The 14,300-nt window shown below is 33.9% G+C and overlaps 1 protein-coding gene across 1 annotated transcript; it reads left to right on the top strand.

Moving 5' to 3' along the window:
• The first annotated feature begins 7,763 nt into the window (after positions 1-7,763).
• Positions 7,764-13,821, top strand: LOC137397967 (uncharacterized). The gene is made up of 4 exons (XM_068084064.1): positions 7,764-7,872; positions 9,311-9,468; positions 12,203-12,343; positions 13,537-13,821. The coding sequence occupies exons 1-4, from the start codon at positions 7,764-7,766 to the stop codon at positions 13,819-13,821; spliced, it is 693 nt and encodes a 230-aa protein (XP_067940165.1).
• Positions 13,822-14,300: the final 479 nt, after the last annotated feature.

Genomic DNA, 14,300 nt, shown 5'->3' with positions numbered 1-14,300 from the left:
AAAATTGTATTATTATTAAGTTAGAAAACTATTGAGGCTAAAAGAATTTGTTCAATTATCGTTGGAGTTGATTTTTGACCTCGCAGTGCACCAGCTAAGTTAGATGTACAAAATTGTTAGAAAGCCATTGCTTGCAAGCAGATTAGGTAGAAACCAAGTTATATGCTTGGTAGGAATGTGCTTCAGGCTTTGAAGCCATATAAACCGTGCTTCATCAACCAATGAATGAAGGTCTATTGTACACCCTCATGAAAAAATGGTACCTTATTTGGTGATAGATAGATAGATAGATGTTCACACATGTACCATGCTTGATTAGCCAACTACTATTTACACTGTAGATGTAGGCCAATCATGACCCTTATTACATTTTGATTGGCTGATGATTGGCTTAGAAAAGTTCATCTGTATTATTAACTAGATGAATGCTGATATTGCATGGGTAACAAAAAGGTTTTTTGCACAGAAAATTATGTGTAGCGTTTACTATTCTAACTTTTAAATGCTTGTTTGTAGCCATAATAAAGCTCCGCCCTACACACCCCTTTTTGTTACAAAGCTAATTGACTATTGTGCTTTTTTGCCTTGACCTAATAGTTAGAGTTAAAAGTTATTTTAAACTACTGCACTTTAAAGCATTGAAAGTCTGCATAACTAAAATATAAATATTGGTAAGGAGAGCAATAAGGAATTCTTATTTTATCCTGCAAGCCTACAGTAATTTTTAAGTAGTGCTAATTGTATAAATTCTGATCTGTATTAGCAAGCTAAATATATTGAATGTTTTTATGTTAAATTGTTAAAGTTAAAGGCGATAGTTTAAAAAACCATATTTGCATGGGTTCCATGGTTTGCTTAACAAAACATTTTTCTGAAAGATTTTGCTTTTGGCAAAGATCTTTTACACTGCATTGTTCCAACTACATTTCGTGAGCTCAAAGCGATAAGTGAAAATGAAAAAAAAAGATTACTTGCTATCATTCTTGGTAAAAACCAATTTCGTCTCTAGAATCAACAATTTTCATGTAGGAATGTTGCCCAGACTTTGAAGCCAGCAAATATAAAGATCGAGACGATGATGACAGCCGTAGAAAACGACCTGTAAGAAGAGCTGCCAATAAGCTGAGGAACATCGGTAGCCGAATGACTGATTACAACAATGCCATGTGGTAGCAAACAGAAAATACTGGTGAAAAAATAGGCGTTTTTTTAATTTTAAATGGTTTCTAGCATGACAAGCAAACTCAATAGTCTAATGGCACTGTAGTGTTAAAATTAATACAGTACGCCTTCACTAATAAAAATAACATAATATTTCACTTATTTGTAGGAAAATATTTAATTGTACTTTAATATTTCATGCCTTTTTAGTTATAACAAATTAAACTATTAGATTGTGTAGATGTAAAGCTACTCATTGGCAAAAGTAGTTCTCTCTTTGCTTATTTCTCTTTTCATTTGTTTCATTTTCTTTTCCTGCCTCTTTCTTTGCTTTCTCTCTTTTCTTTTTTTCCTCTCTCCGTCTCTAATCTATTTTTTTTTCTCTCTTCTCATAGTTTTTCTCTTTCTCTTTCTTTCTTTTTTCTTCTCTCTTTACTCTTTCTCTTTTTTATATTTCTCTCTCTATCTCTCTTTCCTTCTCTCTCTTTCTCGCTCCCTCTCTCCTTCTCTCCTTCTCGCTCCCTCTCTCCTTCTTGCTCCCTCTCTCCTTCTCGCTCCCTCTCTCCTTCTCGCTCCCTCTCTCCTTCTCTCGCTCCCTCTCTCCTTCTCTCGCTCCCTCTCTCCTTCTCTCACTCCCTCTCTCCTTCTCTCGCTCCCTCTCTCCTTCTCTCGTTCCCTCTCTCCTTCTCTCGCTCCCTCTCTCTTTCTCTCGTTCTCTCTCTCCTTCTCTCGCTCCCTCTCTCCTTCTCTCGTTCCCTCTCTCCTTCTCTCGTTCCCTCTCTCTCTCTCTCTCCCCCTCTCTTCCTTTTTAATTACATTTATTATTAAGGAGAGCAGAACTTCTAATAGAATAATAGCAATAAACAGTGATGTTGTTGTTCAGCTGTAGTTGCAATATATTTCTAGTTTATCAAGTAAAGCAACGGTTCATAGGCTACGGTAATGATGGCCGATGTTTATATTAGAGTACATTAAAATACTCATTAAATTATTAAACATTAGTTCATCTACAGTAAGATGAAGGTTTATGCATATTCAAAGCATTAGTCATTATAGTAACGGAATATTTATCAAAGATGAAAAAGAGTTAGTGTAACTATCTACTGCTCTTCAACTTTTCTCTATAATTGACAAGTAGTAAAAATAATTAATTTGTTGTAGCTTCCACTCAACGAAACTATTCATCTCATTGGAACAGACTTTCATATATCTGCTGCACACGCTGAAACTCTTCAACAAGACTCGTTCATTCTTATATGTCAAGTAAATGAAGTCTGGAACTTCGCACATGACTTTGCTTTGTAAAATATGCAATAATACAACTTGAGTTTAGAGTTACTACAGACTGCTTTTTGTACCCTTGAAATCGTGATTGTTTAGCCATACGTATTTATTGCAAACATTCACCATTCTGGTCACTGCTTATTACACAACAATGTTTCACCACAATGTTAATATGCATTGCTTAAAATAGCTAACCTAACTTAAATTAACATAAGTTATTAAAACTATATCTCAAACTGTAAGTGACATAAAAGTAAAAAAAAATTTAAATTGTAAAAGTTTTTGTACTAAAAAATGTTGGTTTTTTGTTGAAGGCCTTATTGTCTAAAAGAAACAGAAATACTTAAATAACTAATAGGCAAACTTAAATAGTAACGAGCAAAAAGAATAATGAAATACTAACAGTAAATCATTATTCCTTTAAAATAATGATTTACTGTTATTACTAACAGTAATCCATTATGTCAGTAAGGATTACTGCTGAACTATATGAATATAAATTCATTATAATAATTATTTATTTGGAATAATGAATAATAAAATAGTAATTAAGAATAATGAAATACTAACAGTATTTCATTAATTCTTTGGAACTTTATTCCTTTAGAATCATCTTGCACAGCTTAATAGGGATTTAGAATATACCATGATAAATCCTTGTTAAGTTCTATATCGTCAGACTGCTAACCTTAGCGCCTAACGCATATATTGTAGTTTTGAGTAAACTGGAAAAAAAAAGATCTGACAAAGACAAGATATTTGATTTTCAGGAAAGCACTAAATTACAAATATTACAATTATATACACATTACAATTACAAGTTATGCTTGCGTATTGGTATTTGCCTTCTGGCCCTGGAAAGTGGTTTCCTATGACTTAGGCATAATTGGTGCATTCATTGACGGACTTACGCACATGGTAAACCTAAGCTATAAATCGTCTATTATTGAATAGATTGTCCATGCTTATTTGAATGAGGTAGATTGTCAAAGAAGGGGTGGCTGAATACTGACAGGATGTGGTTCATTGGATGTAGATCGGTGTATTTCCTCTCCTTGATTGGGAGTCAATCCTTGAACATTGCCACCCAGGCAAAAGCTATGGGTGGAACTGCCACTCTTTGGGGCAGCTGGTTCCATGAGTATCCAGGTTCGAATGTCAGTGTGTAGTTCATTTCACCGTTACTTTTATACTGCATTCTACGTAGCTGGTTAACTGTGGGGTCTCCAGCCTTTTTGCCTGGCCTTATGCTTGGCAGGTAAAAACCCGAGAGCTTCTTGAAATATGTATGGTCTAGTAGTCGAACTGTGTAAGGAGTTGGGCTTATCCTAGCAGTCTGCATAATTACAGCATAATCTCTAGGGGTATACACATCACACACTTTCTTTCGCTCTATGTAATTGTGCAATGATAGAGTCGCACTTCATTTGGGTATGACCTGCCACTAGGATTTTTTGCAAAATAGTCACCTTGCGCTCAATGGCCAATTAGAGAGGTGAATTAGTCACAATGGCGTTCCTATTTTGATATCCGCAACCACCATTCCAAACGACGATTTCCTTGATATCTGGATTAGAGTCAAGGTATTTAGAGAAGTGCTGGTTTTATATAGAGGCAAACAGTTCACTGCTCAGATTGCCCTCTGATTCATCTCAACTGTAGCAGAACCCATCTTTAGTAGATAAGTTGGAAAGAGTGAAGTTGTGCACTTGTAGCTTTGTCTTATAGTACATAGCGCTAGCTTTAGTGTTAAGACACAGAAGCACTGCCTGCAGGTCCATTGTCTAGACAGGTGTTGAGGCGTTTGCATTATCCTTGTTTTTTGTTTTCTCAGCTCTGGTTTCATAATTGGCTTTGATGTGCAAAGCATTAGATTCATCGTCAATGTTATTGTTCTTGACACTTACACAGACACTGCATTGATCTTTATGAGGTATAAATACTGAATAATTCAGTTCATGGAAGATGTCGCTTAAACACGTGGAAGTCAAAGACTGAATTCCCTTGTCATCAGCTGCTGCCTTGTTGAACGTGTAGAGGCTGACCAAAGTGGTACCGGGGTAAATAAACTTCTTCTCTTTGTAAGTTAGCACATGCCTGCAGTAGTGAGCTGGTATGACTGGGAGGTCAGCTAACCAGTTGACAACATACTCGAGTTCTTCTTTTGAGAATAGAGTGGTTTGACCAGTCTTTGGTGTCTTCGACTTAGCATTCTCTTCTACGTGGTCTGAGCCAAAACCCAAGAGTTCTCAAAGACAGTTTTAAAGTTGAGGCAAAAATTGGCTTGCTGGCTTGCCAGACAGTACCATCTTTTATTTTTAAATTGTACACAAAACTGGATGCACTTCGAGAGTTCAGAATCTTTTTCTGTTTTATCTTGATCTTGTTCACAGCCGATTTCACATAAGTTTTACGCTCAGACCATGAGTCCATTTTTCAAAACCAGTTAAACACTGACTGACTGCCTCATATCATTGGGAACTTTTTGACAGGCCCGCAGCTTAAACTTTTGACAGTAGGCAGATATACATGGGGCCTATGACTTTAGCTACCTTGTCAGCGCCAGTTAATGATGTAAATTGCACTTCCTGAAACATTTTAGCTTTTACCACATTCTTTATTTCCAACGCATGGGGGCCGCTTGCTTAGATCTTTTAGGACCAGGAATATCACTATCAACATCTGTTGGTTCAGCTTCTGCTATAGGCCTAGGCATTCTCCCATGTAACTCTTTTTTGTCACATGATGATTCTGATGCTCCTTGGATCTGTTGAGCTGTTGGAAGGAAATCACCATCTACATCTGAATCATCCAATCCTTCACCTACAACATAAGAGGGAGAGGATTATTCGAAGGCGTTTCATAGCCTGAATCATAAAAAATAGCTATCTTCAAAGATTTACAACTCTCAGGTTTTCAGTTGAGAGTTGTTATTATGTGTATACCAATCAGGCTCAAACTATGGATAAAACTGGACATGCAGAATCTGGGTCAGTTTACACCACAGCTCGAAAACCAACCGTAGCACCCAAACCCAAATTCCGAAATCAAACCCCTGAACTCATTAATTTTAAAGTAGCTCGTTGCGAATAGATAGTGCCCCAGCCATGTCAATGGGTCCTCAGTTGAGAAAAGATCAAAAGAAGGTACTAATACTAACAGTCTACTACTAATAGGTACTAGGTAACAGGTGTTAGCTAATAGCCTATTACTAGTTTGACAACAGTGCTGGGCCCACCATCAACCTTGTAGTATTCAAAACGGTTGCGTAGGTGTAGAACTAGTTCTACTACTACTACTAAAACAATAGTCATTGCCATAGCTAGTGACTGTCTCTAGTCTCACTCATTCGACTTAACCAGTAAGCCAACTAGACTGCTATACTACTACTAGCAATACTACTACTACTACTACTACTACTACTACTACTACTACTACTACTACTACTACTACTACTACTACTACTACTACTACTACTACTGCTACTACTACTCACTCTATTCTGCTCCTAACTGTCAATCATCATCAGTTATCATATCACTTGCTCAGTCACTCACTTGTCTGTTAATAGTGGTATTGGTTGTGGGAAAAACATATTTTTAAATTTGTAAGTGGATTTAGTTTGCTAAAAATCTTTACTTACCAGAGGTATTATCATTTGAGGCACTCTGATTCCCTTCTCGAGCCAACATCCCAAAAACATTGGAAGCTTGCATGTTGATGTTGATATTCGTGTGAGATCACCTATCACTTATCACTTTTGTTAAACGTGAAACTCAAATATGCCTAACTCACATGGATGAGATAGGCATTTCACATTTATTTTCGTAAAAGACATTCTGATTGGATGCTGGTATAATGAGTTAGGAACAAATATTCAGGAGAACATAACTAATAAGATGAATATCTCAACTTGAATTTTGAGAAAAGTGAGTCAGGCACTTATGTTAGGAGTCTGACGATATGCAAAATAATAGCTCTTTATTAGAGGCAAAAGAGTGAAATCATATAAAAATACTGCATACACTATCAATTTGCTAGGGTGAACTTATCTTAGCGCTGTAAGAAATGCTAGTAAGCTGGGCAGTCCCGTGCACCATGAGAGATCATCATGAGCAACAAGTATGAGCATAATTGTCCATAAAATCGGCCAATTAGTGTAGCGGTTTGCGTTCTAATCAGTAAAATGGAGTGTTGAAGTTCAAATCCTTTGCAAGGTAGTTTTTTGTTAATGCTGTTACCAAGGCTTTAGAAAGACAAATGTATAGACACAGCTCTTATTATAGTAAGGGTTGGCAGTTTAAGTCATTAAGTTTCTGATCATTGGTTTGCTTTTGATGCACTGGTAATTTGTTAATATTTTTTAATACAATTGAACTTTATTTTATAAAAACCAAAATTTTTAATAAGATTAGCTCTCAACACGTGATGAATGCCTTTCACCTAGTGATTCAGATTTCATCCAATTGTTATAAGTCAAGAAAGATCTTTCTAAACATACAGTAACATATCCAAATATTCAAAAATTAATGGTTGCTAAAACGCTGCGACACCTCAAATTTTTTAATTCTGCTGAAAAAATATACTTGTTCTACTTGACATTTTAAAATATTTGAAGCAAATTTTTAAAATATTTGCAGCTGAAATGAAAGAAAAATCTTCACAAATATTTATGAGGTCATAAGTATTAGGACGAGGGCACTAGAGACAAGAAAAATCAACTTTCGTACGTTTGCATAAAGCTCAACAATGTCATCGACTGTGCGAAGTAGAGATGTTATTTGCCAGTATACTTTGAAAAGGTAAAGTAATTGTTTTGTTGGAAAACATTTCCCGCTTGACAAAACTTGAAAAATATATTTAAAAGTGACTCAACACCATTTTTTACCAAGCAAACACTGGTACTTGTTCAAAAGAATTTTTTTAAGTTTTGTCGGAGATTTTGGTCAATGTAGTCACAAAGAACAGCTGTTATACTTAAAAAGGCTAGGCTTGGGTTCAGTTGGAAGGCTATTATTTCAAAAATGCTTAAAGCTGGACTTGAGCAAATTTTTAACAGACTTTATCAGAAAATATCAGTATTTTTGGTATCAATCAAATTAATACCAATATCAATAATGCTACCTATCAAATCAATACCAATATCAATAATGCTACCTATCAAATCAATACCGATATCAATAATGTTATCTATCAAACCTTTCAGCTATCCTAGTTTTTGAGCCTAAATGCAATTTTAGGTTGGCTTGGACTAAGCAATTATTTTTAATTTCATGCTATAGAGAAATCATGTGTTATATTTTGTCATTAATTTCAGGATGAATGATTGCGGGCTTGAAGATATTTCGGCTGCTGTTGGTTGTCGATTCATAGATGTAAAAAATAATCCAACGACTCAATTGATCTGCGAATCTCTCTCTAGTTTCCGTAAGTTTCGAAAAAAATATATAACTTAATTCATGATCCAGAGTTTAGCAACTAAACTGCTAGCTAATCATACAACCGATGACATCATAGAGCAGTGGTCTAAATTTGGTTAAAATTAAATTAACCAAGCATAAAATATTTGTTGTATAATGATGTATAATTCCACATATTTATTAGTCACATCAAAAGAGACTTTTGAAAAAAATTGAATGTTTCAATTTTTAGGAAAAAATGCTTTGATTTTTAGAAAAAAATATTTTTCTTCATTCTCGTATACACAAATTTCATTCTGGTTTTGAATTTGATTTGCGGAGGTTTTTATTGATAGCAGGTTATTTTGCTTTGAAAGCTTTAATAAAAACTAAGGAAAGAGCATTAGTATTATCCTTTCTCTTTGTATTTTTTATTTATAAAAACTCTGATTATCCAAACCTATTAAATGGCTGTCACAAATCTACCAGATATAACTAATTTGGGCTTTAGTAAGATACATTCCAAAATTAAAATTATTTAATTAGCGTTAAAATGTATTTGTGTCAAACAGGCCTATTAAAAACTATTAAAAATTATTATGCTTAGTGGTCGAAATTTGAAGTTTGAACCACAAATTCTCCGAAAATGGATAATTTCAGTTAAATTGTTGAAAAATTGTTGTCCTTGATGATTTTGGCTTATACCATAAACCAAACTTTGCTTTTAAAACTTAGCATCAAATTTAATTTGTAAACACACTTACAGATTAACTTGATAACTTGATAGATTAACTTCAAACATGGTCTCACGCATGGCAGAATATTAGCCGGTTTTAGCCAGTTTTTTGTCAGGTTTTTTTCCAAGGTTTATTTCCCTTTATTTAAAGATGTCATGACTTCCATCAACTTTTGAAATTTTGTTCAGGTAGATTATGAGCGAAGCAGTCATGGTTCAATGGTTAGGGTTCTAGCTTATCACCAATAGGTCACGAGTTCAAGCCGTATAAGGACTATTAGGTATATTAGGAGTGGTATGCAGCCACAATTGTGTTCTCATCTGTGTTCTAGCATGAATGCAAAGGATTGATAGCAATCATGCAGGACTAAAAATAAAACTCGACAAAAGTTGGAAGAGTTCTTTTGCAAGCCAACAGCCAACTAGCTAGGAATGGTTGCTCAATAATACCTAACAGAAGACGATAGCAAACTACTGCTGAAGATGCCAGGAAAAGCCATAGTTACAGGTGGCGGAGAAGTACTGTGATAATCTTCATTCTAACATAACATGGTCCATAAAAAGAGGGTTAAAAAGAATATGCCTATAAAAAAAATTTAAAAGGATATTAAAAAATTTTGGTTAAAACCGGGTTTTTAATAAACCAAATTTAGCGAAAGCTATTGGTTAACACCTAACAGGCAAAGAAGCTTCAAGCACAAAACCTCAGTTATGTAATATTCTCATGTAGGTCTACAAGCTGCGCAAGAAAAAGGCTATGTTGAAGTGGTGAGAGAGATGATACATGAGATGGAGTGTAGCAACAACCAGGAATCTCTTGATATGTTCAAAGAACTGCTCGAAACGATGATACAAGCGTCCTATCCTTGCTGGGGTCGTGTGTTTATCGTAAGCCTATAAACTTATGTATTTGACCTTAACCATTGACCTAGCTATCAGACGCATGATTGGCCAAAGAGTGGGTCTATATTGATGATAGGCTGGCCATAAATTCAAGTCACTTTGAAAAGGAGCAGGTTACACTGAAATAAGTACATTGATGACTCGAGAGTTTCACCATGTGCTTAATGAAAAATCAACTGTTACATTTTTTAACAATACAGGCACTATACATACGATAAAGCACATTCATTAAAAATGTGCACAAAGTTAACACTTTTACTGTCATGGGATTCAAGTAAATGCTATAGTGATGTTCAGCGGTGATTATAGCCAAAATTCAGAAGAGGGTATCAAAATGACTTTTAAAAATTTTGTAAAAGGTTTCTGCTTTACTTTTAATTCCACGTTTTTATTTTTAAACTTCATAGTTGAGTTTAAAAGTAAAGAGTAAACTGCAAAAATGAAATAAATCTAGGCAACTTTTTGTAAATTTGGAAAGAAAGATTGTGACTAAAACATTAGTGGGTGCAATGGTAGTTTTAATCCAATTTATTAATTGGTTTATTCGCTTTTTGATTTTACTGATTTCATAGAAAAATTGCACACAAAGTTACACTTGTGTGCTGCAAAATATGCAATTTGTTTGTATGTTTTTTGGTATTACATACAGCCTGTTTAGCATACATGCAAAGATACGCAAAAAGTTTTATTTTTGCACAATTTAAATAAAAATGATCAGTTTGTTGTAAACACCAGCTGGCCACAGGCAAATCCCGACATAGTTACTAATAGGACAGTGAAAACGTTAAAGTAGCAATTTTGCTACACACTGACTGGCTGAATTAAAAACGTTTGGGTCATTTCCTTTTTGCACCAGAAAACCTTTATAAAAATACAACAGGCCGCTATTCTTGATAAAGAATTTATATACTTTGCAATATACTTCATTGAATGCATATATCCTTGAACTTAAAATTACTTTTAAGTACGCGACTTCTGATTGGGTACTGCAGCTTTTTAAGTACACGACTTCTGATTGGGTGCTGCAGCCTTTTAAGTACAGGACTTCTGATTGGGTGCTGCAGCCTTTTAAGTACACGACCTCTGATTGGGTGCTGCAGCCTTTTAAGTACATGACTTCTGATTGGGTGCTGCAACTGGCAAAAATTAAATATTCAAAAGATCTCAAAACTCAATTCTAACAATCCGTCAGAGAAATACATTTATACATTTATTTATTTTTAATGAAGCTTTTACCATGGCTACTAAGACAAAAATTGTGAAAGACAAGACAACTCCAGTACATTTTTTCTGTGCTTACAAAAATATAAAAGCAATTATATGTAATAGTAAAAAAGAATGCATTAAAAGCTTTCTCGTAGAGTTTTGGGAGCAAAACTGTTTGAGTCTTTAACTTGCTTTGAGCAACATTTTTTCTTCCAGTTTATTTTGTTTAACATGTTTAAAATTATTTTAGTTAAATGTGATTTAATAAGTGCAACTAAATATTATTTATGCTAGAACCGTGACAGTATAGTTGGCCAGAGATGCTTATCAGGCGAGTCAATAAAACACAAAGAATAACTATGCGCACAATTGTGCTAAAACACCGACATGTGGCTAACAGACGCAGTTCAAATCCCATTTATGTCAATTTTTTGTCTCAACCTTTAAATATTAGCTTGCACGAAATTTTGGTAGATTTGCTCAGAAATTATTATTTTCTCTATCACTTGCGTTTGTTTACTAAATTTGAGGTCATTTGAATGCCAGGATGTTTCAAGATTAGAATTGACTCAACTTGTTTTTTGTTAGTTAAAAAAATGAGAGAAAATATATGTCATGAGTTGCTATTCTTGCTATAGTTGATATCCTCTATTGCATTCAAGTTGAAGCATCTCTATTCCGTCAGCCTCTTTGCAACTATAGACGTCATAATCGCACTTTTGTTTGATGTGATAGTTTTAATTGCAATCAAGCTCCATCGATTTTAATCTTGAAACATCCTGGCAGCCAGATCATCTCAAACATCAAAAAAAAATGTAAATAATAGAGAAATATCGAAACCTTCTCATAAAATGTAATACAATTTTGTGTTAGTTTGTCTTTTATTGTGTCTTTAGACAGATGAACAGACAGACTTTTTTTTTTATTATACTAAAGACCGAACGCTTCAATCAACTGAACTAAAATATTTTAAAAAAAACTAGTTGCATGCAATAAAGGTGAGCGTAATTTTTATTCAACTGCTGTTCAATTTTGTAAGACGAGAATAAAAAGTAACACTAAACTATCGTACATACATTTGTTTTAAATCTGTCAAAATGCTAGTTAAAGTAAACTCCCCTCATAGGGATCAAAACCATACACTTGAAGGATGCAGGGATGTAAAGTCAAGCAAACTGCTACTATCCCAAACAGCCAGCTTGCTATTTAGAAATAATCGCACTTATAATAGTCACGGCATCATGATCTCTCATGCAATCATGATCTTCAAGCCTGCTAGTAATTATTTTTAGCCGATTGATCTATAGTATCACAAGCAGGCCAAATGGTGTAATAAATAGTAAGAACTCAATGGCAATGCAAACAGATTTTTGTACCTAAATTTTGATCGATTTAGTTGGACATTCGGACAACAGACCAACAAATGACAAACAAGCACACACTCAGATTTATATTTATAATTAAACTCGATGAACGCTCTAAGAATAAATATTTTTTGCTCTATTTAAAACAGATTGTCAACACTATAGTGGACTTGACAGTGCAATGCCTGCGCCGGAACAGAGGGGACCTTGGTTTGGAGATGATGGAAATGGGTGTTGATATAATGGAATCTGCTAATATATGTACATTTATACGAGACGCTGGAGGCTGGGTGAGTGTTGGCTTCATAGTATTGAATGAATACTTTTTCTTATAAACCGGATAAATGCGGTGCATTTTGTACTTTTGCTTAACTTTTACTCTCAAATTTTAAAAAGTAAATTTTTTTTAAAAGTGTGAAATTTAAATTATTTTATCGGCTACAATCAAAAAAATTGTTTGATGCTAAATTTGGATCGGTCTGAAGAACTACAGGAATTGATGAGATATGATATATGTCAGAGAGTTTAATAACAAATTTCAATAAAAGCCCTCAATCTTTGTCTCTATAGAGTTACTCTTTTTGTATAGACTGCTGTTGCCTTAGAAAATGGAAGGAATGTATGCGGTGTGTGATGACAGACAGAGGGCCTCATTTTACATATCACATTTTTCCATATCAGTTTACTTTATTTTGCTTACAATTTACAATTGTTTTCATTTTTATTACTAAAACGGTGTTTTATTGCAAGCATAGGCAAGTTTAAAACTAAAATTTTACTATATAAAAGTATTAATTTTGGCAAACTTCTATGAGGTCACTAGAACTTTGAACTTTCAAGTAAAATTTTATCTATATTTTGCTTATAGTTTTGCATATTCTATTACACATATTCATGTGTAATAAATAGGTGCACAACTATTTTATAGCACAGTAAGGTGGTAGAGTATTGCAGATAGTAGCTTGCTAAGCAGGGATTATAAACACTTGGGTTTAATTCCCAAGTAGTGCAATTTTTTGTCTTAATGCAAGAGCTTGGTTTTGGACAGATGTGCCGGCCAACGGTTTGACAAGCCAACATCAATTGTCAAATAATCAATAATCAATCATCAGAATTGATGATTGATTAGTGCAGTTGTTAGAGTGTCAGTCTAAAAACCTGAATATAAGGAGTTTGACACACTGAAAAAATTTTTTTTAACTAGTTGAATTTAGTAATTAAATTTCAATTAGTTCAATTTAAGTGATTAATTAAATTTATTTAAATAATTAAATTTGTTAGATTAAATTTAATTAACCATTTTCAATGTAGACAATTATTAAAGCTAATTTAAATTGGTGGTAATTAATCAAAAAATATTTAATATATTAAAAAATTAATTTTTTCAGTAAAAAAGTTTCATATTTATATTACAATTTTATATCATTGTATATATTTGCTGGAGTGCTCTCATAAATATTTTGTATGTTTTTATAATTTTCAGTCTTGTGCTCCAGACTACAGGGAGCAGACGGTCGCTCCAGCGCAAGGTGCTGCAGGTGGAGCAGGCAGTTCAATTTCTGCTATAGCGGCTGAAGCAGGTAGAGCAGCAGGTGCCATAGCAGGTGCTTATGCGGGTGCTGCGGTAGGTGCTGCACTTGCAGGTGGTGCTCAAGGTGGTGCTATGGCTAACCAACCTCCACAGGATAATCTAGTCACAATGGGCACATCATTAATGCAAATGGCTGGCAACATGGCTTCAGTTTACAACACAATGACTCAACAATAATAGCCGGTGAGCTGATTTCAGAGTTTTTGATGTACTTGTTTACTACATAATGCTTTTAAATAAAATTATGTTACATTTAATTATCTCTTACCATAGTTTCATGTCGTATTTTATATTAGATTGCGTTATTTCCTGCTATATAATAGACTCATTTATGTTACATTAGATATTCGTATATTATGTTGTATTTCATTGTGGTATGTTTTATTATGTTACACCTTTATATTATAATATATTGCAACGCAATATTGTATTTTATGTTGTTTCTATACCATACTGTATTATAGCACTATATTAGATTATAATAGATTTCACTCCATTACATTATAATAGGTTTCATCATGTTATATAACACTAGTTTATTTTATACAATGTTACACGCAATATATAAAGTTTGCAGTATAATGTATTATTCTATATTGTATATTATTTTAATTTATTATATTTTGTTGCAGATTATCTATTTTTATTATAGTATT

The sequence above is a fragment of the Watersipora subatra genome, chromosome 6 (genome assembly GCF_963576615.1).
Source record: "Watersipora subatra chromosome 6, tzWatSuba1.1, whole genome shotgun sequence".
NCBI classification, from domain to species: Eukaryota; Metazoa; Bryozoa; class Gymnolaemata; order Cheilostomatida; family Watersiporidae; genus Watersipora; species Watersipora subatra.
Note: the sequence above shows the minus strand (reverse complement) of the source record. Positions and strands in the feature narration are given on the sequence as shown.